Consider the following 25,202-nt stretch of genomic DNA (forward strand, 5'->3'; position numbering starts at 1 on the left):
CCACCCCTCGATATAAGATAATTTTATTTATCTTAGCAGAGACCGGCACCGGAGGCGGTGGCGGTAGCGGTGGCGCGGCGCACACGGTTTTGGCAAGGACAGGAAGAAATCCACGGGGCGGCGGGACGAAGGACAGAGCACACGAGCACGCACGAAAGAGACGCCGCCGCCCACCCAGGCACAGACACAGTGCAGTCGCCGCGCCCGCGAGGAAAAGGAAACAAACCAACCAGTAGTGAACCCGACGCGACCCCACCTCCCCCCATGGCGCCGTCGCGCCCGCTCATGCGCGGGATCCGCCCGCCCCGCGTCTTCCCCACCCGCGCCGGCCGCGCCTCGCCGTACGCCATCGCGCTCACCGCCCTGCTCCTCGTCTCCGCCTTCCTCCTCGCCCTCATCGCCTTCGGCGTCTTCTCCCTCCCCGTGTCCGCGCCCAGCGCCGCCACCACCAACGCTGCCGGAGGGGAGACCGAGTCCGCCGACGCCCGACCCTCGCGCCCACGCGCCCGCCGCGACCTCGGGTGACTAGCCTTCCTTCGGCTCGCTGTACCTGTTCAGATTTGGCTCGATCTGGTGCTGATCCGCAGATCGTCGCTGTGGCTGCATGCAGGGTGGGACTGGGAGAGCGGGGTGCGCAGTGGACGGAGGTCATCTCGTGGGAGCCCAGGGCATTCGTCTACCACAACTTCCTGGTAGATTTCTCTTCTGTTTCAAGCTCAACATTCTATGAGTCTCATGAGACAGAGATGGAGATGGACTAGTACCATGTCGTGTTAACTAGTATTTAAGTGCTTTCTGAATCGATAGCGCTGGGTGGCACCACTAAAGTTGGATCTGGGAATACAACAATGGCTCACCTTATGACTTACCATGCCACTGCGTTCAAATTCTATTCTGCCATTCATATAGTTCTCTTTACTGGCTCAATTGCATATCAACGAAACAGAAAATGCTAGAGTTCTGCTATTAGGCCTTCATTTCTTCTAGCACACCTCTATTTTGTGCTGTGGGTTGTTTACTTGACACATGGGAGATCTGGGATGTAAATTTTGCAAACTAGTACTGCCTTTCCTAGTTACTTTATGAGGCAGTCAGAAAAACAAGATCAATGACAAGTGCAGGGACCAAGTTGCTTACAGATGGAAGGACTATTAAAATGTTTGTTTTTGTTCATCAGTACTATTAAGAAAACAAGTACATTTGACCTAAGGATTCTGATCCATACCTTCTTTTAGGTTGACCTTGTTTGTTATGCAATTCTATATTTATCATCCACTAAGAGAAAACATCTCAGTTCTTCTTTCTGTTAAATTGTTCATAGTTATGCATACTGTATAGTTTGTAGCTAGTGTTTATTAACTGCTTTATTTTTGCCCAATTTTTATAACCTGTTAGTTTATCACCCATTGTTGATGATTATATGACTATGATGATTTCTGATAGTTTGCTCTGTTCATTAGTCTAAGGAAGAGTGCGAGTACCTAATTGGATTGGCCAAGCCTCACATGGTGAAATCAACGGTTGTTGATAGCACCACAGGCAAAAGCAAGGACAGCAGGGTTCGTACAAGTTCAGGCATGTTCCTTCAAAGAGGAAGAGACAAGGTTATTCGAGCAATTGAAAAGAGGATAGCAGATTACACCTTCGTACCTGTAGGTATGTGATTTTTATGGTATTTAGTGTATGACTATAATCTTCAGGAATGAGCTCTGTGCATGGTGTGATCTTAAAAATGATAAAGTCAACTGTTGTGTACGCAGAACTGTCATCCACATAGAACACCTTCATACCTGTTGGTGTGTGATTTTTAAGTATAGTGTATGGCTATATTCTTCATGAACAAGCTCTGTGCTTAGCACTATCTCAAAAACGACAAAGAAAAACTGAGGCGTCCATAGAACTGTCACCCACAAATCACATAACGTAGTCTGATTGTTACATGTGTCTTCTTAGTGTTAATAGACTATAGAATGATAGTACACATGTAACAGAGTTTTGGTATTACCGGTTGGATGATGAGATGCAGTCTAGTGATGTATCTCCCAATTTTTTTTAACGATCTGAACTGACATATTATGATGTCGAATCATATTATTTCATGCTGGGTTACAGAACACGGTGAGGGACTCCAAGTGCTCCATTATGAAGTTGGACAGAAGTATGAGCCTCACTTTGATTATTTTCTTGATGAGTTCAACACCAAGAATGGGGGCCAGAGGATGGCTACTCTTCTTATGTATCTGTACGTATAGACATATACATTCATCATGTTCTTGTGATGCTAATTGAATGGAATATGTTCTTATAAAATATTTTCAATGGGTACAGATCAGATGTTGAAGAAGGGGGTGAGACTATTTTCCCCGATGCAAATGTGAACAGCAGTTCTTTACCATGGTATAATGAGCTTTCAGAATGTGCCAGAAGAGGTCTCTCTGTCAAACCAAAGATGGGAGATGCGCTTCTTTTCTATAGCATGAAACCAGATGCCACTCTGGACCCATTGAGTTTACATGGTTAGTCCGATACTTGGAAACATTTGAAGGATATTAGACCTTTCATTTATGCGTTTCTGTAGTTTTGTTCCATTCTCCTTTTGGAAGTTCATTTTCGTAATCTTTAACTCATGCTGCCCCTGAAGTTGTTTCTATACATTATAAAGTTCTATTTATATCACATTGTTCTTGCAGGAGGTTGTCCTGTGATTAAAGGAAATAAATGGTCGTCAACCAAGTGGATGCATGTCCATGAGTACAAAGCTTGAGCCTTCTAAAGTCAACTTACCAAAGGTATGTGCTGTTACTGTGGGTTTGTAAGCCTTGTGTTGTTTTGTGAACAAGCATTTAGGATCGGCCCAGATGTGCCTTTGAAATACCTTTATACTTCGGTTTGGTTGCTGCTTGATTTGTTTTACAGTTTTACTGGAGCTCGATGATGTGAAAGTTTTGCTCAAACTGATGTGCTACTACTTTGTCGCGCAGATGGATCTCTATGTCCATGTGACTTGGAGTTCTTTTCGGGATGGCCACTCATGTACGCTTTACTCGAGTTGTATTCTTTACTCCTGGATGGAGGAGATGATGGGGCCAATAAGCAGGGGCCTGAGTTGTCCTTGCAGATATTTTTTGGAATGATCCTAGCTGACTTGGCTTTCCTTTTTTTTTTCTTTTCTTCCCTCGCAGTACCCCAACTATAGAGCAATGATGTTAGTGTTTGGGGGTATAGAATTTGAAATTTTGTTTTTGTGCTTTTACCGGTGGGTGATATTAGTACCAGAATCCTGTATTATTATGGGTATAAGCTGTGTTACTAATGAATAAAGAGGCGTAGAGCTCACATGACATCTGTATCGAAGTGAACATTTCTGTCGGTGGCGGGTTGATGGCGCTTGCATTCAAAGGCAGGTGTTTGTACTGATCCTATGCTTCTGCGGCAGCATTTGACAGTTGCGAGCTAGCACTTGTTTATCTTCTGGTGCCTCTGAAGTTGAGTTGGCAAGTTGTGGTCGTCGGTGTCGGTGGCATGTTAAAATGAAACTGACTATGGATGGAGCTGAACTTGAGTGGTAGTGCAGATCCACCCACCAAAAGGCTACAGCACAATCTGAGCCGACAGCAATTTGCACTTGTACCTAAAAGATTCCTAGTCCGAAGCACTCGGCGGCGACCAGGACCTTGGTTGGAATGAATCACCGTTGGGCAAAGCGCAGGAGTGGTGGAGTTTGTCAATCGCGGCCTCGCACCACATCTCAAAGCAATCACACACAGTAGCTATTCACATGAGATGAGGGGGGGAGAGAGAGAGAGAGAGCAGAAGAAGAAAAGAAATGGTTGAATCGTCACAGATGGTGAGGGGGCAGGGCAGTCAACCGGGCCAGGCGTCGGCGCGCGCTGTGCTTTGCTTGCCGCGCCCGCCCGCGCGTTCCAACTCACGCGCTCCTCGCAATTTCTTACTCCTCCCTTGGCCATCTCTGATCTGAGCCTTGCCTTGCTCTGACTCCTTCCACCACTGCCGCAGCGACTCCTGCCGCGTCGCCGGGGCTCCAACCCCCAGATCTCACCGCGTGCGTGCAAACCTACCGCCCGCCCGCCCGCAGATCTGCCGCCCGCCATGGACTCCGGCGCCGGGGGCGGCGGGGCCACGGCCATCCGCGTGCCCTACCGCCACCTCCGCGACGCCGAGATGGAGCTCGTCAGCCTCAACGGCAGCCCCCGCGCAGGGGAGGGGCCGCCCAAGGACCCGCACCAGGACGCCGACGGGGCGCGCCAGGCGGGGGGCGCCGGCACCTCCAGGACCAAGCTCGTGCTCGCCTGCATGGTCGCCGCGGGCGTGCAGTTCGGATGGGCGCTGCAGCTCTCCCTCCTCACACCCTACATCCAGGTAAAGCATACACCCACCCCACCCTTCTGCTTCACTCCTTGCTCCATCGCTCTAGATCCCCCCTCTCTCTCTGACACCCACTTGGAGAGCACTTTCCAGTTCGCATTTAGGATAGATATAGGAGCGCCGATGGCTTGTCCGTCTTTCTGTTTCCGCTGACGCATTTCTGTTCCTGCCCTGCCGGTAACCAATTACACCTACTGCTTCTCCTACTCTCGTCTATAAATGTTCAGTAGTTTCAATTCTCATGCCCGGGATGACCATCTAGCTAGGAGCTTGACTACACTACTGTAAACGATCACGGCCACTAACACCTCTAGAGTCCAGACTAGCAGACAAAAGTGCCACCCAGTTTTAATTTCAGTATCGCATTGGTAATATTTCCAGGCGCCATATTGATGTCACATATAAATGCTGGAGTAGTTATTGAAGCTGTAACAACCACCTGGTTCCTGGCCTATTCAGGTTTTTCTGACCCCACGCCTAATTTTGGCTATGTACTGACATGTTGCTCGTTTCTCAATTTTGTGCAGACCCTAGGAATAGATCATGCCATGGCATCATTTATTTGGCTCTGTGGACCTATAACTGGTTTTGTGGTAAGTCACCTTAGAGAGAATAATGCCACTTTTTTTTGGAGTCAGGATATATAAAGCTTTATGAGACATCTCCAAATGATGATGTTCCAGGTTCAACCATGTGTCGGTGTGTGGAGTGACAAATGCCGCTCAAAGTACGGGAGAAGAAGACCATTTATTTTGGCTGGATGCTTGATGATATGCGCTGCTGTGAGTTAGATGAAGTTTCGTAGGTCATTGTGTTTCCCGTTCTCTTCATGATCTAATGGATAGACGTCATACGTAGGTAACTTTAATCGGGTTTTCTGCAGACCTTGGTTACTTCTTAGGAGACACCACTGAGCACTGCAGGTAATAAACAAAATTCTTCCTTGTTTGCTATTCTCTTTACTTCAAGGTTGTTGTCACTGAAATGCTGATGATTATATTGTTCAGAACATACAAAGGTTCAAGATATCGAGCTGCTACTGTTTTCATTCTTGGATTCTGGATGTTGGACCTTGCAAATAATACGGTGCAGGTAAGCTTATTCCAAATTTTGCATGTGATCTGACATGTCCGCACCATATCTTTATCAACTTTGGTGCTGAAGTTTTATTGTAACAATCGCATTACCTTTTAATGGATGTTCTGCTAACATTTTTGTTCCTCTCTGATTTGTTTAGGGTCCCGCTCGTGCCCTTCTAGCTGATCTTTCAGGTGGTTACTACCTTCGATTTGGAATGTTTATTAATGCTAGATTCACCCTAAATTGTCAATTATTGAATAGCCCTTTTTGTTCTGCAGGTCCTGATCAGTGTAATTCTGCAAACGCAATATTCTGTTCATGGATGGCTGTTGGAAATATTCTTGGCTTTTCTGCTGGTGCGAGCGGGAATTGGCACAAGTATGTCTTTTTCTTTTATGTGTGGTCTTCTGTGCTTGCATAAACATGATCATGGTTCTGCAGTTGGTATTGTCTTTAAGTTTATATTATTGCATATGATGTAACTTGTGCTAGTCGATGTGAGCCAATTTGTATCCAAAAGTAATAGGCCCAAATTTATGTGGTATTGTTTTCCTGTTTATTCTGCAAACAGTCTAAAACTACTAGAAGGAAACTAGCAAGCCAATAAATTGGCTTCTTCACGTTCCTTTTTCTTGATGAAACTCCTCACAAAAGTTCACCAAAGAGGGGGGAGAAACAATGATGACATGTCATGCGCTTACTGCATTCTTTTGACATTTGGTCCCTCTTAATGAGCGCTTCTTGCTCCATCATTTTCACATCGAATTTTTCCCAAATTCTCGCTAGTCAACAAAAGTTTCTGTTCTGTACGAAATTGAGTATGCCTGCTTTTTGTTATTTTTGCAGATGGTTTCCTTTTCTAACGACAAGAGCCTGCTGTGAAGCTTGTGGTAACTTGAAAGCAGCTTTCTTAGTTGCAGTTGTAAGTTTTCAGTGATTCTGTAACTGCCCTTGGAATTTGAAGCTAGGATTTTTTATGCATTGTAGGGCTAGCAGAATCCTTCTTAGGTCTTGTCTTTTATCCCTTTTAAGACTGTTTACTCTGTATGCAAACACTGAGCAAGCTATATTTTCCAGATATTTCTTTTGTTCTGCATGTCTGTTACCCTGTACTTCGCTGAAGAGATCCCACTAGAACCAAAAGATGCACAAGGACTATCTGATTCCGCTCCTCTACTGAATGGGTCTAGAGATGATGGCCGTGCACTGAATGAACAAAATAATGAAAGATTTCCTAATGGCCATGTGGATAGAAACAATGTCTCAGCTAACACCAACACCGAGGAATTCACGGAAGTGAATTCCGACTTGAACAGGGACAATGGAGAAGTTTTCAATGATGTCCCTGGAGCAGTTTTGGTCAACATTTTGACCAGCATGAGGCATCTACCTCCAGGAATGCATTCAGTGCTTGTAGTTATGGCCCTAACATGGGTATGTATTCTGATTACATAGATAGATTCATACCAATCACATGCTGAGGTCTCTTTTCTACCTTCAAGATTGATGATGTTACCCTTGTTTTATTTACTTTGCAGTTGTCATGGTTTCCCTTTTTCCTTTTTGATACTGACTGGATGGGGCGTGAAGTTTACCATGGGGATCCAAATGGAGACTTGAGTGAGAGGAAAGCTTATGACAATGGTGTCCGAGAAGGTGCATTTGGTTTGCTATTGAATTCTGTAAGAACTCGTGATCAATTTGTTTACTATAATTTGTATGTTTAGATACATTACTAGGAAATCTTGGTGTTTGTGTGCCTCAACTTGAGTTCGTAGCTGTAATAGTTGCTTCAATTGTATAGGTTGTCCTTGGTATTGGTTCCTTCCTTGTTGATCCACTATGTCGGATGATTGGTGCAAGATTGGTTTGGGCAATCAGTAACTTTACAGTGTTTATCTGCATGATGGCTACAACGATACTAAGTTGGATCTCTTCTGATCTATATTCGAGTAAACTTCATCACATCATTGGAGCAAATAAAACAGTCAAGAATTCAGCATTGGTTGTTTTCTCTCTTCTTGGATTGCCACTCTCCGTGAGTACCAAAACTTAGACTAGCATATTTTTTCTGCCTTAGTTGTGTTGTAAGCTGTCTTACACTTTGCTCTTAAGCATTACAGATCACTTATAGTGTTCCATTTTCTGTAACTGCGGAGCTGACTGCCGGTTCGGGAGGTGGACAAGGTTTGTGTTGCAGATCTTATGTATAATATATGCTTGTGTCATTGTGTGATCCCTAGGTGACTGACAACGTTTGTGCCATCATCAGGTTTGGCTACAGGAGTCCTAAATCTTGCTATCGTCTTTCCCCAGGTTAGACATTCTGTTTGAACATTCTCGTTCAGTACATGCCGTTACTGAAGATATCCCAACACTATTGATTGCATTCTGTTTGCAGATAGTAGTCTCACTCGGAGCAGGTCCATGGGATGCTCTCTATGGGGGAGGAAACATCCCTGCATTCGCCTTGGCTTCCATCTTCTCCCTGGCAGCTGGTGTGCTTGCAGTTCTCAAGCTACCAAAGCTATCAAACTCGTACCAATCTGCTGGCTTCCATGGATTTGGTTGATGCTTGATGCCCTCAAAGCCCTCTAGGGTGTAACATTCAGATACACCTACACTACACTGAGCCCCGTTTTGCCATTCATTTACAGTGAAATGATTCTTTTTCCTGCTGCCACTACAGAATAATACTGAAAGTAGACACTAGGATAGAGAGGCTAGTTAGGTTCATGTGCATACAAAGCCAATGCAAAGGTGTACAAGCTGTATCTACTTTTTGACAGTGTATGTAAGAGCTGCCCGCTCACATGGCGGAGAATTTTACAGGTGATGTAACAGTTTTTTGGCCTTAACCAGCGCTCGTTTGTAGTTGTAAAATCCAGCATGTTTCTGTGCACTTTTGTAAGGGAATAGGCTGTATGCCAAGCTCATGTTTCTTTGCACCTTTTTCTAGTTCCTAGCTTCGTAGAACACATTGAGCTTTGACTGCGCGGTGATTAAAATGACAGGACGCATCAAAATAGTGGCGGATGGGACATATACATGAAACAACTAGAGTATTTAATGCATACTGTATGTCGATCAGATGCTTCTTCTTTACATACAACTAGAAACAATTGTTGTTGTACCTAGCTTAAAGGTGCATCATGATTGTTAAGAAACTACTCTTTTTGTTTTTATTTATATATTGTATTAAGTATTAAGTTTGTTCTAAATTAAATTTGATCGACTTTGATTAAAATTATAGAAAAAATAATATTTATAATACCATATTTATTTTATTCAATCCATCATTAAGTATACGTTGATAGTTCATATGTAGGACAGTACAGTTGTTGCTATATTTTTCTATAGATTTGTTAGCTAATTTTAACTTAGAATAAATCTAATATAATTTGTAAATAAAAATGGAGAGAGCGTAGCTTAGCCTTCGAGTCCGTGCAAGCGCACTCCGGCTCGAATCAAGCACCGAGCGATTTGCGCTAATCCGAATTCGAAATCCGAATCCGTGCTGCATGGAAGGAAGTCCGCGGCAGTTCGCGATCGCAGCTCGCCGACATAGTTTGGGCCTCAATAAAAGCCCAAACAGCCCAACACAAGATGGAGAAGGTCTCCTTTCTTTCACGGAGCTTGGCCTTCCTGCGTCCTGCCCTCCCCATAATCCTCGCGTCGTTCCTTCCACCACCGCCGCCGCCATGGCCGCCGCCGAGGTGGACCCCGCCCCCAACCCTACCTCCGACCTCCCCAACGGATCCTCCGCGCAGGACCGGAAGAAGTCCCGCGAGAGCGACCGCCGCCGCCGACGTCGTAAGCAGAAGAAGAACAAGGCGGCTACTAACGCCGCAGATGCGGAGCCCGACGAGGAGGCGGCGCCCGACGGCGCCAAGGAGAACGCCGATCCGAAACACCAGGTACGGTGCACTTCCTGTTCCTACCAGCATGGAGCCCTAGGGTTTAGGTTTCAGATGGTTTTGGTCTGACCTAGGAACCACCTGGTGTTTGGTTTCCACAGGTTGAGGTGGAGGTGGAGGTGGAGTACGTGCCAGAGAAGGCCGAGCTTGACGACGCCCTCCTCGCCGACTTTAAGGACATCTTTGACAAGTTCACCTTCAAGGACTCCCCCGCTGCGACCGAGGTATCTCCATATCCAGCACTCACCATTCTTATCAACTCCCGCTGCTCTGCTGTAATTTGATATTCGGTTCCTATTTTGCTGGTAGGATGGTGAGAAGAAGGATGAGGCTGGCACTGATGCAGCGAAGAAGGGGGATGGATCCGACTCGGACGAAGATGCTCAGGACGCCCAGCAGAAGAAGGAAGGGGGTGTCTCCAATAAGCAGAAGAAAGTTTGTTCTTCCAGTCACTGCCTGTTTATTGATGACATAGATTATTTTATGTCTTCATTAGCTTAAAAATTGTTTCTGGTTTGTGCTTTTCCAGTTGCAACGGAGGATGAAAATTGCAGAGTTGAAACAGATATGTGCCAGGCCAGACGTGGTTGAGGTAGTGTCTCTTGTATAGTAGTTATCTATTCATCTGGGAAGTTTAATGCCTATACTTGATTGAATTTGCTTCCTCTGCTTCCTCCTGTATCTGTCCGTCTAGCGTTGCATTCTACCAAAACCTGCCTTGAATCCAGATATATATGTCCAATGATCTACCCTGCCATTGTTAGATTATGCAGGTCAATTAAAACTGCTCGTGAAATTCAGACATGCAATTTTATCAACACTTCTGTTTTTCTCCCTAGTATTAATTGCTAAGGTTGTGTGGGACATTATCGAACCTTTCTGTTTTACTTGTGTTAATAATACATAGTTACAACTCATCTTGCATTGTTGTGGTTCGGGTACATTGCTAGACAAGTTTGTTAGCAATATTACAATATTAAATTATGATGGCACGCACACAAACCTCTTCAGACCAAGATTACAATATTAAATTGAAGAGCCTGTTAAAACATTTCTTTATTTTGTTCATTTACTCTTAACTCTATGCTACTGACTGTAAGATTGTTTATGGATGGCTGTCGTTTGATACAAATGCGCTCGTGTTGCTAGGTATGGGATGCGACTGCATCAGATCCCAAGTTACTTGTCTATCTGAAGTCCTACAGGAACACAGTACCCGTTCCAAGGCACTGGTGTCAAAAGAGGAAGTTCTTGCAGGTTTGTCGTTTGTCTGCCCTGAATACAGATCACGTTGTGTTGCTCAATTAATTTAATAGTTGTGCTTCCATCCTTCTTCAAAAAGTAACTTTGCAAACTAAAGCAGTACAGTTTAGTAACCAAATAGAAGTACTTGCAGATTGAGCTTATCTTTCTGCTCGAATACTCGGTTGGAAAAGCGGAGAAGTACATCAGTTAATTAATACTAGTTAATAAATATGCCATGGTTCTCTGAATTGGTTACAGAAGACTTGGGAGTGGAAGGGGTGGGGGAACATAATGTCAATAAGGTTTCATCCCTCTTATACATATATGTAAATTCTTTGCAGGGATGCTGTAACAACCTTGGAGCAAGAGCTTGGTTATACAATACTTGAGTGGTGTCTATAGTATGGACTTTAGTGTGTTTAACCTAGTTAACTTAGGTGAGGCATCGCTGAGATTTTGGGTTTTGCTAGGATTTGTGGCCTTTGACATTCCTTTGTAACTTGTGTGCACAAGCCTTGCTCATGTCATTGCAGATATTGTTCTTTCCTTTTTAGTATAAGGATTTGAATTCTATGTTGAATTGAGCAGCGCCATAACATTTATGTTTTTTTAGTTTATTTTTCATGTTTCAGATTTTACGTCATCATGTTATTTATTTCAGGGGAAGAGAGGTATTGAGAAACAACCTTTCCAACTCCCTGACTTCATTGCAGCTACTGGAATAGAAAAAATAAGACAGGTAAATTAATTATCTTGGCTTATAGTACTTGCTTGGGACATGGTAGAGGAGTATGAGTTTGTTGAATTTTTATTTTCAATTTTGCAAATATAAGTGTCTCATTACTGTTTCAGGCATATATCGAGAAGGAGGACAGCAAAAAGCTAAAGCAGAAACAGCGAGAGCGTATGCAGCCCAAGATGGGAAAGATGGATATAGATTATCAGGTCAGTTTGTTCCAATCTTATGTCGGTGAAGGCATTCATATTTGTCCTAGAAGGCCACATACATTTTAAGTGTTTCCTATCATTATTCTTAACAATTGCCTTCCCCTGCTTTCTCTTTGAGAGAGTGTATTCTATAGCATAGAAAGTGTTTTGTTAACATAATTTTGTCGTGCAAACTTAATATCCGTGCATCTTCATTATTTTTTTAGTTACTCCACTTGATTGCTGTCTCTAATAGGGTACTAATTGTGATAGCAGCATTCATGTGTAGTTGTATGGAGATAATTGGATGTATTTGTCTCATATATTTCGTTTTATTATTTGTCTCATACATTCAGTTTTATTGATTTTACTGTGTCTTGCGTGCATTCCTAAAATCTGATTGTACTTTTGCACGTTATTTCAAAAAGTGATATTGAAGCATACTGATATGGCAGGGTGTATTTGTCCCATGTGTTCAGGCTCAGTACCAACCTTTTAACTTCTGACATGATTTGTTGTGTGCAGGTTTTACATGACGCTTTCTTCAAATATCAAACAAAGCCAAAATTGACTAGTCATGGTGACCTGTATTATGAAGGAAAGGAGTTTGAGGTAGTTAGCTGTTTCTGTATTTGAAAATGAGATTGTTTGTACTTGTTCATAAGGCCCTGGTATTGGGGACAATGCTGACATGTGAGTGCATAACACATTGACAGGTCAAACTTAGGGAAATGAAGCCCGGTGTTCTATCTCGAGAACTTAAAGAAGCTCTTGGTATGCCTGATGGTGCGCCGCCTCCATGGCTTATAAACATGCAGGTAAAACGAATTTTCATGCAGTTAGTCCTGTGGTTGATGAATCCCTTTGTTAGCATATTGACATCGTATAAATTTTTGCAGAGATATGGCCCCCCACCCTCCTATCCTCAGCTGAAGATTCCTGGTCTCAATGCCCCAATTCCTCCTGGTGCAAGTTTTGGATATCGACCTGGAGAATGGGGAAAACCTCCTGTTGACGAGGTATGCTAATTGCCAATTTTTGCCCCCCTGACTCTAATCTTGTGAAATATTTTCCTCAGTGAACTTACATATTCTCATGTTCTCTAATCTATGGCAGCATGGGCGCCCCTTATACGGAGATGTTTTTGGAGTCCTACAGCAGGATGAACCTAACTATGATGTATGTTTAATTGGCACATTTTCTTTCTTGAGCCAAATTCGAGGAATAATGTGTACTGTTTACATGTTGGCATAGCTGACTATTGTGTTGCATTGTAGGAGGAACCTGTTGATCGTAGCAAGCACTGGGGAGACTTAGAGGAGGAAGAGGAGGAGGAGGAAGAGGAGGAAGAGGAAGAGGAGGAGCCAATGGAAGACGAAGACATGGAAGAGGGCATGCAATCTGTTGACACCATTTCAAGGTGCTACTTTATTCCTTTGTTTGATTGATTTAGTTAGATTTGTTAGGGATACAGAACTAGGTATTGATGCTTCATTTTGAATAGCACTCCCACTGGCGTGGAAACACCTGATGTTATCGATCTTCGGAAGCTGCAAAGGAAAGAGCCCGAAAGACAAACAGAGAAGCAGCTATACCAGGTGAGGACATGCCCCTGTTTCTTGTTGTGTTTCAGGCTAATTTATTTCTGTGAAACTTTTAGTTTTCTTGTTGCAATCGATGACCAATGCTTGTATTTTTTTTATCTGAAGGTTCTTGAGCAGAAAGAGGAAAGAATCGCCCCTGGGACGCTCTATGGATCAAGCCACACGTACGTGACAGTGACCCTGAGAGATCCAGTGACTAACTAGTATTTTTTGTTGTTTTGTCATTGCTCAACCATATGGAGATCTCATTTGCATTTTGGTGGTTCTACAGGTATGTGCTCGGGGCACAAGACAAAGCTGCTTCCAAAAGGGTGAGCTCCGTAGTCCCTTGCACCACTATGTTTACATGTAGAACTAGCTTGTTTGTCTGTATGGTCCAGTGAGTTAGGGTCACTGAGGTCTTGCCATGGTTGTGTTTTGCAGGTTGATCTTCTCAAAAACCAGAAGTCTGATAAGGTGGATGTCACCATACAACCTGAGGAATTGGAGGTTATGGATGATGTGTTGGCGGCCAAGTAAGATATGTTACCTGCTTTGGCACGATGTCTGTTGGTGTAGCCAAAGGTGCTTATGTATATCTTTTTTGAACCGTGAAACAGGTATGAAGAAGCACGAGAGGAGGAGAAGCTGCGGAATCAGAAGGAAGACTTCAGCGACATGGTGGCAGAGGTATGTTTTCATCCCCCATTTTTTTTCCTTTGGCATGGTTTTGATTGAACAAGAGAATAGAATATTAGCAAAGACGTGGAAGCCGAATGAATGAAAATTTGTGGTGGTTTTGTTTGCAGAACGCAAGCAAGAGGAAGAGGAAGCAGCAGGAGAAGGATGGGAAATCGAAAAAGAAGGAATTCAAGTTCTAGGAGGATTACTATTTCCATTTCCAAGAGTTTGAGCTAGTCATTGCTAGACGAGACAAGACGAGAGGGTGCCTGCCTGCCTTTTTTATAAAGAAAAAAGTGCAAAGGAAATAAGTTTACCGTGCACGCATTAGATGCTTTATATGTAAGCTTGTTCCGCGAGATGGTTTCAGGTGATGACGATGCTGTATATTGTATACCTGCCTGCTGAAGAGAGGATGGAGGATACTAGTACCAACTAAGAAGAGGTTGACTTCGACTCTGTTTCGATGGATCGTCAGTAGCTTGTATTCCGAATTGAACTCGTTATATTGATTGCTGTCGCTCGCTTGAGGTGCATCCTCATCATCAAGCTGCTGCTGGGTGGAAGTAGTACTAGTTCTAGAACCCGAATCATCATCGCGAATGCTGTTTGACGTGTTGCCTTTTATGCCTAGCTCTGTCATCCATTTTTCTTATCCCAATTCTGGAACCTTTTGTGCACTTTCTGTTTTGAGTAGTAGGTTGCTCTTGGTTCAATGATGACACTAGTTGCCAATCTGCGTGTCCTGACTGATCTTCGTAGCGTAGTAGTATGTGACCTGTAGTGTAGCTACTCGACCGCAACTTAAACTCGCATCCGTGGCCTGTAGCTACTTGTGTGAAGCACTCTCGTCCTCAAGGGCTGAGCAGGTCCCATCGCATCGCGCGCTGCACTTTCCCTTGTTCCTATCTGCTCCTCCTTGCCCTGAGGCAGCCAACGAAAAGGCATTTATATATTTCTTCGTTTTTTCTTTTCTAGGATGATAAGCCAGTTCCACTCTCCCATGTTTTCTATATATTTATGGGACGTATTTTGCTTATCTGAACATTTACTAAAAGGGCTCATGGTATGGTTCTAATACCAAGCAACTGATATCCAAGTTGAGGCAAGTAGAGGTGCCGAAGGTCTTTATTTGCTGACTTATTTTCTTCTCTTCTTCTTTACATACACTACTCCTACTTGCGAAACTAGTAAGTTATTATTCTTTATACTAGTTGGTGACTAGTACTTCTCTTCTTCGTCAAAAAAAGAAAAAGAAAGGCTGGCGATCTGACTTGGTTGTGTGGAGCGAGTCCGTTTTGGCTCTCCACCACTATTCCCAAATCTTCTTCTGGAGCCAGTAGTTTTGGCTAGTCCCACTCCAACGGCGAGCGGGCCACAAGAAATTAAAGAACCAGAGCCCTGTCGTCGTCTTCCCCTTCCTTCCTTCCTTGCTTGTTCCACCACCATCTCTCCCTATTCCCTAACCCAGTTCATAAGCAAGCTGATGGCAAATTAAGGAAAGGCGAAGAAGAAGAAGAACTAGAGTAGAACCTCCATCGACAGAGGATCGATCGGATCAGATCAGATCGGAGGCCATATATACTTGTACATTCGGACACAGTATCCAACTCAACTCTTTGGTGGCCATTGAAGACCACCATACTACACTAGCGCTGGTATCTGTGCATGGCTCGCATTCAGTGCTGTGGATGAGGTTGGCATCATCATCATCATCTTCTTCTTCTTCTTCCTAATCCTATGCGGCCGCCTCGCCTACTTGGCTATTTCTAGTGGCGGCAGCAAAGCTGCTTATATAGGCGGCAGTCATCGCCGTCTTAATTGACTAAAAGGGAAGAGAACAGCAGAAGAGAAGAGAGGCTCAGCTCCTGGGCTTGAAGAGGGAGGGAGGGAGGATGGAGAGCAGCAACCTTGAGGTCTTCCTGGAGGCCGCCACTCCACAGTTGCCATGGCGGTCGGCTCCCATGGTGAGGACCAAACTTGGCTTTTCTGTTGTCCAGGCATTTCCATCCTCCATGCATGGTTCTTTCGCTTCTGTTCCTTGTACTGCCTTAGCGTTAGTCTGATTTTTCTTTCCAAAAAAAAGTGTAGTCTGAATATTGCTTGCAATCAGTAACACTATCTCTCTGTCTGAAGGCTGGCCTGCCTCCTGATTCAGCAAATGTCACAACTGTGCTACAGCAATGAATGATATATATGATACTTTGTAGTGATCATTGAGAGTAGCAATCTACTCCTGATGTTACCAGCACCAGGCCCTGTTCTGAGCAATGCCAATAATTCTTTGTTTTATCTTGTGCTCTTAATTACAAGGACTGTTTCCAAGGACCAAACAATGTTTGGCAACTGGAGAAGAAAGATGTGGTGGACTACTTCAGCCTTGAGGATCTGTGGGAGCATTATTCTGAGAGCAGCGCGTATGGCCTCGGTGTTCCTGTCCGTCTGGGAAATGGCAAGTTCATCACCCAACATTTTGTTCCCTACTTATCGGCTATTCAGATATACACCAGCAAGACACTACTTGCTGCTGTCCCCAGCATGGGGGCGAGTGATGAGAGTGATTCTTGGAGTGACGATGACAGCGCTGCCGATAAGCTCTCTAGGTCTTGGGATGCCGCGTCAGATGACTCGGATTCTGGTGTTCCTGCAACTGCAAAGCAAGGTGGACACTTGAATTTCCAGTACAGCGAATGGGATCCACCCTATCAGAGGATTCCTCTTGCCGATAAGGTATTTTATTTATTTGTCCTACCGAAATGTTGCATCAGCTTTGGAGTATTAGCACACAGCTCTAATGGATTTGTTTATTTTCTTTAATATAATAAATCTGAACTGTATATTATATTGTGTTATTGGCGAGCAGGTGGCAGAGCTGGCTCAGGATTATCCCTACTTGACATCGCTCAAGAGTGCACAACTGTCACCTTCCAGCTGGCTATCTGTAGCATGGTACTTTGTTTACACCAAATTTGATTCCCTTCTTTTTAATTAGTGCGTAGTCATGTTGTTTAATTACCTCTTGTGCGGCATTCACTTAAATAGTTGTATGATGAAAAGAAAGATCGAGTTTTGAGACTAGCTAGACAGAATCCAGCAACACGAATCTAAAGAGAGATACACCTGTATATTAGAGCTTTATCTATCCCTTTTCCTAGAGCTATCCACTATATGTTCTTCTTTCCGGTCCTTTTTTTTTTATTTTGGATAACCGGCCGGCCGGCCAGTTGAGATCGACGTTCGTTCATCACTTTGGCTTTTTATATATCCGTAATAATCTATCAGGTATCCTATTTATCACATCCCATATCATGGGAACCTGAAGGGGACTTGTGCATGTTTTCTGACCTATCATTCCATCTCCTCGGTGTTTCAAGGTACTTGCTACTAGCAGCTGCCTTGCACATATGTGTTAAACAAACAAACTAATTCATTAAATCCTCGGAATCATATTGTAGACAAGATTATATGCCATTCCGGCGTCAGCAGGAGGAGCGTGGCTGTTTCGCCGTTCGGGCTGGCCACGTACAGGATGCACCAAGAAGGGAAGCAGCTTTGGACATCAGAGACCAGCAGCAGCAGGTTATCCGATCATCTCTACGGGGCGGCATCTTCCTGGCTGAAGCAAGTCGGAGCACACCATCCGGACTTCAACTTCTTCACGTCTCGATCACAACTCCCCCATCATCAGATTGCATTATTGTAACTACTACTACTGCTACTACTAGTAGATTATATGAGGGGGATTCTGTGTAGCTAGCTAGCTAGCAGTACGCCCAGACAATAATATATATGATCAGAGCGCTACTAGTTTTCTTTCAGTGTTTCTTTTCCTTAATTTGTTGTGAATTGTGACACAGAAACGGCAGCTTGCCATGAAGTAAAATCTCCGATTTTCTTTCGAAAACAAGTCCAAATTACTTCCCCAAATTTAGCCTAAGCCCGAATAACCCTTTAGACTATTTTTAGTTGGATTTATTCCCTCAATTATTCCAACTGATCTAATCCATTCTTTTGTAAGGTTTTTCTTCTTTATTTCTCTACGCACAAGTGGAGCTTCAGGTTAAAATTTTGTACGAAAATCCGAAAATGTTAGAAATATATATTATGAGAAGTGATGTTGTTTGATTGCATTGCATATGGTGAGAGTGAACGAATTTTATATGAGACAATCTCTCTATATGACAGGTTGAAATGTAGCTAAATTTAGCTATCCAAGATCATAGTAAGGAGAGCCAACCTGTCGTCGTAGTTGTATAGGAAACAAAATCTAAAGCCGTGGGGCGGCATTGCTCACCATTATGACGGCAATAAAAGAACGGATCCGCGATATAGAGCGCTGAGGCGGACGTGGCAAGGGTCCCGCATGCGGTGTTTCTTCGATGCGACGAGAGTAAGGTTGACGGGTCCAGGGATCCGGGGTCCTATCTAGCTCAACTCTCATTGACCAGTCCAAGGCCATGCCTGGAACAAGCACCCGTCCGTATAGGGCAACAACTTCATCTGGACCATCTCGGCCCACAACAACTCGATCGGGATAACCAAGACCATATCCTCGACTGTAGGAACGGTCAGAGGCTGGGACCGTACCAAGGTGCCAACCGGGAGCTCCGACTGGGCTCCGCCTTACACATACCCGCCTCCCCGACCTACAGGCTGGTCGGGAGGCCAGGCCTGGCTTACCAGCAGGCCCCGGGAGTAGGTACGAAGGATAAGGATGAGCCTTGGGGTCAACCTGACGGCCAACCACTCCCTCCATGAGGGTTACAGTCCCCTCAGCTATGGCAGCAGGGCGCCACTATTCTGCTTGCCCGTCCTCGCAAACGGACAGGGCGAAATGTCCTCATGATACAGCCGAAACGCCCCCCTTCACGATGAAGTGGCCGGGGGAGGAGCCATTGATGGGGCGTGATAGCCGTACCGTACCTATCGACGCCTCCACGACCGCTGACCAACGGAGCATGATGCATAGGGACAAGACGCTTGGCCCACGACGCAAGACTTGGATGGTGGTCACTGGAAGACTTCGACTGACGGGATGGGAAGGCTCGACTGACGAAGCTGACGACCCCGACCGTCGGGGTCGGGAGTCCTTTCTTTCTATCTCACGCACCTAGATCTTCTGTAATGGAGCCTCCCTTGGACTATAAAAAGGAGGGTCTTCCACCTAGGAAAAGAGAGACAACTCATCACATCCTCCACTCGAAAGCTTGTAACTCCCCAAACTCTTCCGAGCACCTAGGCTCAAGCAATACAACCGACTGACCCCCGACTGGACGTAGGGCATTTTTCCTGAACCAGTATAAATATTGAGTCATTGCGTGCTAGGACACATCCGATCACGACGCGCGATACACACTTCGAGTAGGTTTAGCTGCCAGCCATTTTCGGAATTGACAGTTTGGCGCCGTACGTGGGGAGGACATCGTACGTCCTAGCGATCGGATGGCCTCCATCTCCGGCATCTCCGACCTCATGAGCCTGGACGGTACGATCCGCTTTGGCTCGCTGGAGTTTCCCGCTGCCCAGCGCTTTGGGCTGTAGGAACCTCCTATCTTTGTGCCCTTCCAGGCCTTCCGCTTTGGAAGCCTGGACTTCGTTGCCGATCATCTCGGCACGCTTCGCCTCCGCGAGGAGGCCACCCCTCTGACATTGCTCGAGGGAGACACTCCCTCGAATAGGTTGCTGGCCGACCTCGACAACGAGGCGCTGGCGCGGCGCATCGAGCTTATGCTCGATGCCGACCCCTCAGCGAACGATGTGGACCTGGTCCTGTTCTCGCTACACAACTTCTTCCGCCAACTTTCCGGGGGGACCCTGTTGTCCCCATTGCGCTCACCGCGCGGCCAGTTCTTGTTCAGCCTCACGAATGCCTACACACCAGGGAGCTCTCGAGAACCATGCCGCTACCTTTGCTCGCAACCAAGCTCGTGGGCATGATGGGGTACGGCCCCGCCTCGTTCCATGATCTCCTCTCCGATGATGACCTCCTTAGTGAGGGCTCCAGTGTCGAGGATGTGTTGTCCCTCGGCTATCCCGTGCTATAGGAATACGTCATGGCGGATGTGCAGGGGCCACAGCCGGTCCCGGTGGAAATCGGGGACACTTACACCCCGCTAGACCCGCGCGCACAGGCCTGGGCTAACGCCCAAGCGCACGCCGAGGACTTGCCCAGTGGCGGGAGCACCGGCCGCCACCCGCATTGATGCGCCCCCGACGCACCTTTGAGCCTAATGCTTGTGACATGGTGGGCGGCGCGCGGGCCCGCACCCATCAAGTCCAGCAGCCCCATCGTCGTGGACGCCAACGGCCCCCGCAGTTTGTGCGGGCCGGGCAGAACATCACTTGAAGCAAGGTGAAGGGATCGTACGGGCAGGTGCCACGACGATGACGACAACGACCGTTTCCCCACCTTGACCACCAGCATCACCGACAAGTCCTATCCAAAGGACTTCAAACCAGTCGGAATCCCGAAGTACGATGGTAAGGAAGACCAGCGCTAGTGGATATGTTGCTACTCCGTCGCTATTGAAGATTCAGGGGGATCCAACTCCACAAAAGCTCTCTACTTCCCGGTGGCTCTGGATTCTGCACCCCTCACTTGGCTTAAAAGCCTCAAGCCAAACTCCATTGACTCATGGGAGGACCTCAAGCAGGCTTTCATCGACAACTTTCAAGGATCCATGATCAGGACGGGCACTCGCCACAATCTATCCCAGGTGAAGTAAGAGATGAACGAGACCCTAAGGTCCTACACCCGGCGTTTCTTCGAGACGCGCACCACCATTGCCAACATCGACGAAGACGTCATCCGCTGCTTCTAGAATAGGCTCTTCTCGAAGCATACGTACCATGACTTCGAGCGCAACCGCCTGACTGCTGCTGTAGAGCTACGTGACATAATGGCACGGTGGGCGGACCAAGAGGACGAGGAGAACGACCGCTTCCCCAAGTGCAACCACGACAAGCAAGGCAATGGCAACGACCACTTCGACAAAAGCCAACGGAACCACTCGGGGAACACCTAAAAACGCAAGCCAGACCATGTAGTCGCGGCTGTCGAGTGCAATCCGCGTGGCAAGAAGTCGGGGAACAACCAATCGGAGTACGAGCAAGTCATGCATAAACAGTGCCCGATACACCCGAAGTGGCGACACACACTCTTCGAGTGCGTCACTATCCACAAGTTATTCAATGCACCACCCCTCCCTCAAGGAGGAAAGCGAAAGGACCAGGAGTATGATGAGGGAGGTGACAAGTCGAGGGCTCAAGACTTCCAGGACCCAAAAAATGTCGTCAACATCATCTTCGGCAAAGACGGAGGATTCCCCTCCAAGCGCGCGCAGAAGTTAACCCTGCACGAAACACTCTCTGTGGAGCCGGCCACGACAAGGCCTCTGAGATACAGCGAGGTCCCAATCTCCTTTTCCAGGGATGATCAATGGACCAGCTTCTCCGAGCCGGAAAAATTCCCGCTCGTCCTAGATCTTTTTGCTGCGGGAGCGGCCTCAACCTGTTTTTCGCGAGTACTCTAAAGATGGGATTGGATATCTCCAAGAGCCTGTCTAAACCTTGTGTTCCTTTGCACCTTTGAGTTTCTGATCTCAGCGACATCCTACCTATAAACTCACCACCTCGGGGGTATCCCTCGATGAGCATGGCGGTAAAACACCGACATCGTTTGATCCAAACCTCGAGCCATGCCCACAGAATCTCCATCGAGGAGAGGCTAGGGAGCCACCTGAGTTGGTTGGATGACTCGGGCATCTTCCGGGAGGCGGGTCACGGAGCACTGGAATGCCACCTGCAAGCTATACCGACCCCGCCACGAACGACGGACCCGGATTCCACTCGGATGCCCGAAATTTTAACCGAGCACACCCGTTAGGAGCTCACTGAGCATGTCACTCGGGCCGTCAAGGCAAGTGACACCGACTCAACCCCTCCGATCGCGGAGACCGCGGACGAGGCCACCTATATGCTTGCACACTTGTGACGTCACCGACCCGACTGCCCTCCTTCATGATGAGGACTGCTGCGGGTTGGGGTACCACGTTTCCCACTCGGGAAGAAGGCGAAACACCAAGCCCTGACCAGACTCTCAGTCGGGCGCAGCAGATACAAAACACTCTAGAATAAATGCATTTTATTCCTAGCAAATAAGTGTTACAAAGTACAGTCAGCCATGGCCATTACAAAGTACAAAAATCCGTTGCCACCGCAAAGATGGTAACGCTGGAACCTCGAGGAGGGCTGCTACAAGTGCAGGAAAATTGGCAGGAACATCTTCCTTACAAGTCTTCTTCTTGCACCCCCTTCCTCGAGGACAACCTCGCAGGGGATAACGGCGGGCAGTCCATCCACCGCCGCCGCTGGTAGAACTCCCTCGCCATCTCAAATGACAGCGAGGAGCTCTATCCCAGCCTCAGCCGCCTAGGAAGAATGAGCCTTCCGACAATGCGAGCTGAGGCTGAGGCACATGGGGAAGCCAAACCCACTCGAGGCCCAGGCAGTTCCCGCGGGCATGCGCCGCACCAGGAAGGGTTGAGGAGTTCCTCGCCGTACCTATATCCGGCCGGTGGAAGCACTAACACATCCTCCGCTAGGAGCCGACGCCTCCCCCTTGGTCGTCCCAGGTGCCTAAGGAAGCTGCACCACCTGCACTACGAAGACGGTGTTGTGCCTGCGCACTCGCATAGCCCGATCACCCGAGCAGAACGCTTGGAGGATCGAGCTTGTGGAAAGCCTAGGTGGACGGCGTCGCCCGCGTGCTATCCCTTGCCGCTCGCAAGCATTCTTCTAGCACCGGATGTTGAAGGAACCACCGGCTCCATCAGGCGGACGCACATGGGTAAAAGCAACTCCATTATTTGAGGCAAGGCTCGCTCACTACTCAGGTTGGAACGAGTTCAAAACGAGGCTCTAGTGGCCTCCATTTATAGCCACTCAGGTACCGTCCTGTCCGCGCGAGCCGGTTTTTGCCGCGTGACACACGACTCCACCTCAAAAGCAGGGAAACCTCCACAAGAGTAGCAGGGGGAGCACCACCGCAGCGAGCCGACGTGATAGGTCACACAGTCCTCGATATTTCGCGCTGGAGATGTGCAGTTGGTGCCGCTGCGGCGCACTTATTAAGCAGACTAACCGGGGCAGCCACAGTTGACTCGCGGTCACAAGGGGGGATCCCCTAAACGCTACGTCTCTCTGCAAATGAGACAGAGCGATGCGATTCCTCACCCCGGGCGAAGGTACATGCAGCAAGAAATAGCACCTTCATGATTAAACAAATCGTGAAGCCGCTCGGGGGCCTTTGAAGGGTCCAGGGACGTAGGGTCCCCAGCGGGTTCACCTCTCATTGACTAGTCCAAGGCCGCGCCTGGAACAAGCACCCATCTGTATAGGGCAACAACTTCATCAGGGGCATCTCGGCCCACAACCCTGATTAACAACTCGGTCGGGATGGCCAAGGCCCATATCCTCGACTGTGGGAATGGTCGGAGGCTGGGTCCGTACCAAGGTGCCGATCGGGGGCTCCGACTGGGCTCCGTTCTATACGTACCCACCTCCCCAACTGAGAGGCTGGTTGGGAGGCCAGGTTACCAGCGGGCCTCGGGAGTAGGTACGAAGGATAAGGATGAGCCTCGGGGTCAACCTGTCGTACACGACCAACCACTCTCTCCACGGGGATTACAGTCTGAAAGGACCAACACTAGGCCTAGAGGGGGGTGAATAGGCCTTGTTCAAATTTTCCTGAAAAACTTGGCAGAAAAACATCAGCGGCCGGATGATCCGGCACTAGGTCGGATCTTCCGGGGGTCGGATGATCCGGCCTAAGGTCGGATCTTCCTGCCGGGAGAAAATGACCAACAACTAAATTAAAAATATACTTAACTTTTGACAATTCCCTTTGAATACAAAGTTGGTAAAAGGTATTGCAAAGCCTATGCAGGTATCCAATGTGCGAGATCTACACCTATCTAGTAGATCGGGTCGAAACAAGCTTAAGAACGATATGAACAACAATAAGTAAATGGAGACACAAGATTTAATCCGAAGTTCACGCCACAAAGGAGCTACGTCTCCGTTGAGATGCTCACAAAGAGCCGGGCTGTCACTAGCCCCAAGTCTCTCACAATCAACCACAAAGAAGGATTGAGTTACTTACTATTGATCTCACAAAGAGATGGGTAATACAAACTTCCGGGAGCTCAAACCACAAGGGAATGGGAGCTTCCCGGCACCTCCAACCGTCTAGGAGCTAGGCTCCAAGAGTAACAAACGCAAATCGACGAATCAAAGGACGCTTCAAGTGCTTCTTGAGATGAACAAGTAAAAGCCCACAAAGTGCTCTCTTCCCACACCCCAAATCTCACTTCCTCTCAATCCCCAGGTGAATCTTTGCAAGAATCAAGCTCTTGGATGGAGGAGAGAGTTGAAATCAATGCTGTGGAGGGGTGTTAGGTCGTGGGAAGCAGCAACCATGAATGAGGGGGGTGAGTCCTCAAGTGACCGTTATGTGTAAACTGAAGGGTACCGGATCATCCGGCCTATGGTCGGATCATCCGACCCAGCACTCACTTTAAGCACGTAAAGCTCTCCAAAATTCTCAGGGCCGGATCATCCGGCCAGCAACAGAGGGTTCCAGACATATAGGCCGGATCATCCAACCCAGGGCAGAGAGGAACAACCAGACAGACCGGATCATCCAGCCTGGGGCAGAGGGCTTTTGCTGGCAGGCCGGATCATCCGGCATAGGGCCGGATCATCCGACCCAGATGAACTTGGAAGAAGGGTTTTCTCAAAAAAGGTATTTCATCTCAAATTGAAGCACTTTGACAACCTGGATCAATCGACAGCATCCTCCTTTATAGTACGGTGGTCCTATACTCAAATTCAAAATGAAAATTTGAATTAAATCACCAGTGAACTCCACCACCATACATATTTGAATTGGGGACCTTCTTTTCATCTTCTTCTTAATTCTTTCATTTTATTCCTGCACACAACTTCATCAAAGCATCATATCCCAAATTGTGATTATCAAGAATCACCAAAATCAATTAGGGGCTTAGACGTACTTTCACAGTCCCCTCTGCTGTGGCAGCAGGACGGTCCTATTCTACCTGCCCGTCCTCATGAAAGGACAGGGTGAAACATCCTCATGATACGACCGGAACGCCTCCCGTCATGACGAAGTGGACGTGCGAGGAGCCAGGGATGGGGCGTGATAGCCGTACCATACCTATCGACGCCTCCACGACCGCTGACCGACGGAGCATGACGCACAGGGACTGTCGGTGTTTAACCGGCTGCCCACCGAGGGATATGCCCAAGGTGGTAAGTTTTGGGCGAGGAGACGCCGAGATCAGGAACTCGAAGGTGCAAG

At 47.0% G+C, this 25,202-nt stretch overlaps 4 protein-coding genes across 8 annotated transcripts; all 4 read left to right on the forward strand.

Moving 5' to 3' along the window:
• Positions 1-50: 50 nt before the first annotated feature.
• On the forward strand, positions 51-3,415 carry LOC112880476 (probable prolyl 4-hydroxylase 3). Its single transcript, XM_025945117.1, has 7 exons — positions 51-521; positions 611-692; positions 1,461-1,656; positions 2,113-2,242; positions 2,329-2,516; positions 2,691-2,789; positions 2,982-3,415. The coding sequence occupies exons 1-6, from the start codon at positions 265-267 to the stop codon at positions 2,762-2,764; spliced, it is 927 nt and encodes a 308-aa protein (XP_025800902.1). The 5' UTR covers positions 51-264; the 3' UTR covers positions 2,765-2,789; positions 2,982-3,415.
• Positions 3,416-3,659: 244 nt separating this feature from the next.
• On the forward strand, positions 3,660-8,408 carry LOC112880453 (sucrose transport protein SUT4). Of its 2 annotated transcripts, none has more exons than XM_025945092.1 (14): positions 3,660-4,380; positions 4,914-4,979; positions 5,070-5,168; positions 5,245-5,309; positions 5,394-5,478; positions 5,624-5,657; positions 5,745-5,844; positions 6,313-6,388; positions 6,544-6,900; positions 7,005-7,148; positions 7,271-7,504; positions 7,590-7,653; positions 7,739-7,782; positions 7,868-8,408. In XM_025945092.1, exons 1-14 carry the CDS (start codon positions 4,111-4,113, stop codon positions 8,036-8,038), a joined length of 1,809 nt encoding a protein of 602 aa, XP_025800877.1. In that variant the 5' UTR covers positions 3,660-4,110; the 3' UTR covers positions 8,039-8,408. The 2 variants fall into 2 exon arrangements, with proteins under 2 accessions (XP_025800877.1, XP_025800884.1); XM_025945099.1 differs by having other exon boundaries at positions 4,305-4,380; positions 5,270-5,309.
• A 684-nt stretch (positions 8,409-9,092) lies between these two features.
• On the forward strand, positions 9,093-14,374 carry LOC112887737 (splicing factor 3B subunit 2). The gene is made up of 18 exons (XM_025954000.1): positions 9,093-9,383; positions 9,485-9,607; positions 9,693-9,818; positions 9,913-9,975; positions 10,533-10,640; positions 11,290-11,367; positions 11,481-11,573; positions 12,081-12,167; positions 12,272-12,373; positions 12,455-12,574; positions 12,672-12,734; positions 12,833-12,975; positions 13,060-13,153; positions 13,265-13,323; positions 13,431-13,470; positions 13,583-13,674; positions 13,759-13,828; positions 13,948-14,374. The coding sequence occupies exons 1-18, from the start codon at positions 9,168-9,170 to the stop codon at positions 14,017-14,019; spliced, it is 1,749 nt and encodes a 582-aa protein (XP_025809785.1). The 5' UTR covers positions 9,093-9,167; the 3' UTR covers positions 14,020-14,374.
• Positions 14,375-15,060: 686 nt separating this feature from the next.
• On the forward strand, positions 15,061-17,726 carry LOC112887747. 4 transcript variants are annotated; one of them, XM_025954019.1, is made up of 6 exons: positions 15,062-15,786; positions 16,133-16,549; positions 16,683-16,768; positions 17,102-17,193; positions 17,280-17,507; positions 17,548-17,726. In XM_025954019.1, exons 1-6 carry the CDS (start codon positions 15,715-15,717, stop codon positions 17,574-17,576), a joined length of 924 nt encoding a protein of 307 aa, XP_025809804.1. In that variant the 5' UTR covers positions 15,062-15,714; the 3' UTR covers positions 17,577-17,726. The 4 variants fall into 4 exon arrangements, with proteins under 4 accessions (XP_025809796.1, XP_025809804.1, XP_025809811.1 ...); XM_025954034.1 differs by having other exon boundaries at positions 15,074-15,786; positions 17,275-17,507; XM_025954011.1 differs by having other exon boundaries at positions 15,061-15,786; positions 17,280-17,723.
• The last annotated feature ends 7,476 nt before the right edge of the window (positions 17,727-25,202 follow it).

The sequence above is a fragment of the Panicum hallii genome, chromosome 1, assembly GCF_002211085.1.
Source record: "Panicum hallii strain FIL2 chromosome 1, PHallii_v3.1, whole genome shotgun sequence".
Lineage (NCBI taxonomy): Eukaryota > Viridiplantae > Streptophyta > Magnoliopsida > Poales > Poaceae > Panicum > Panicum hallii.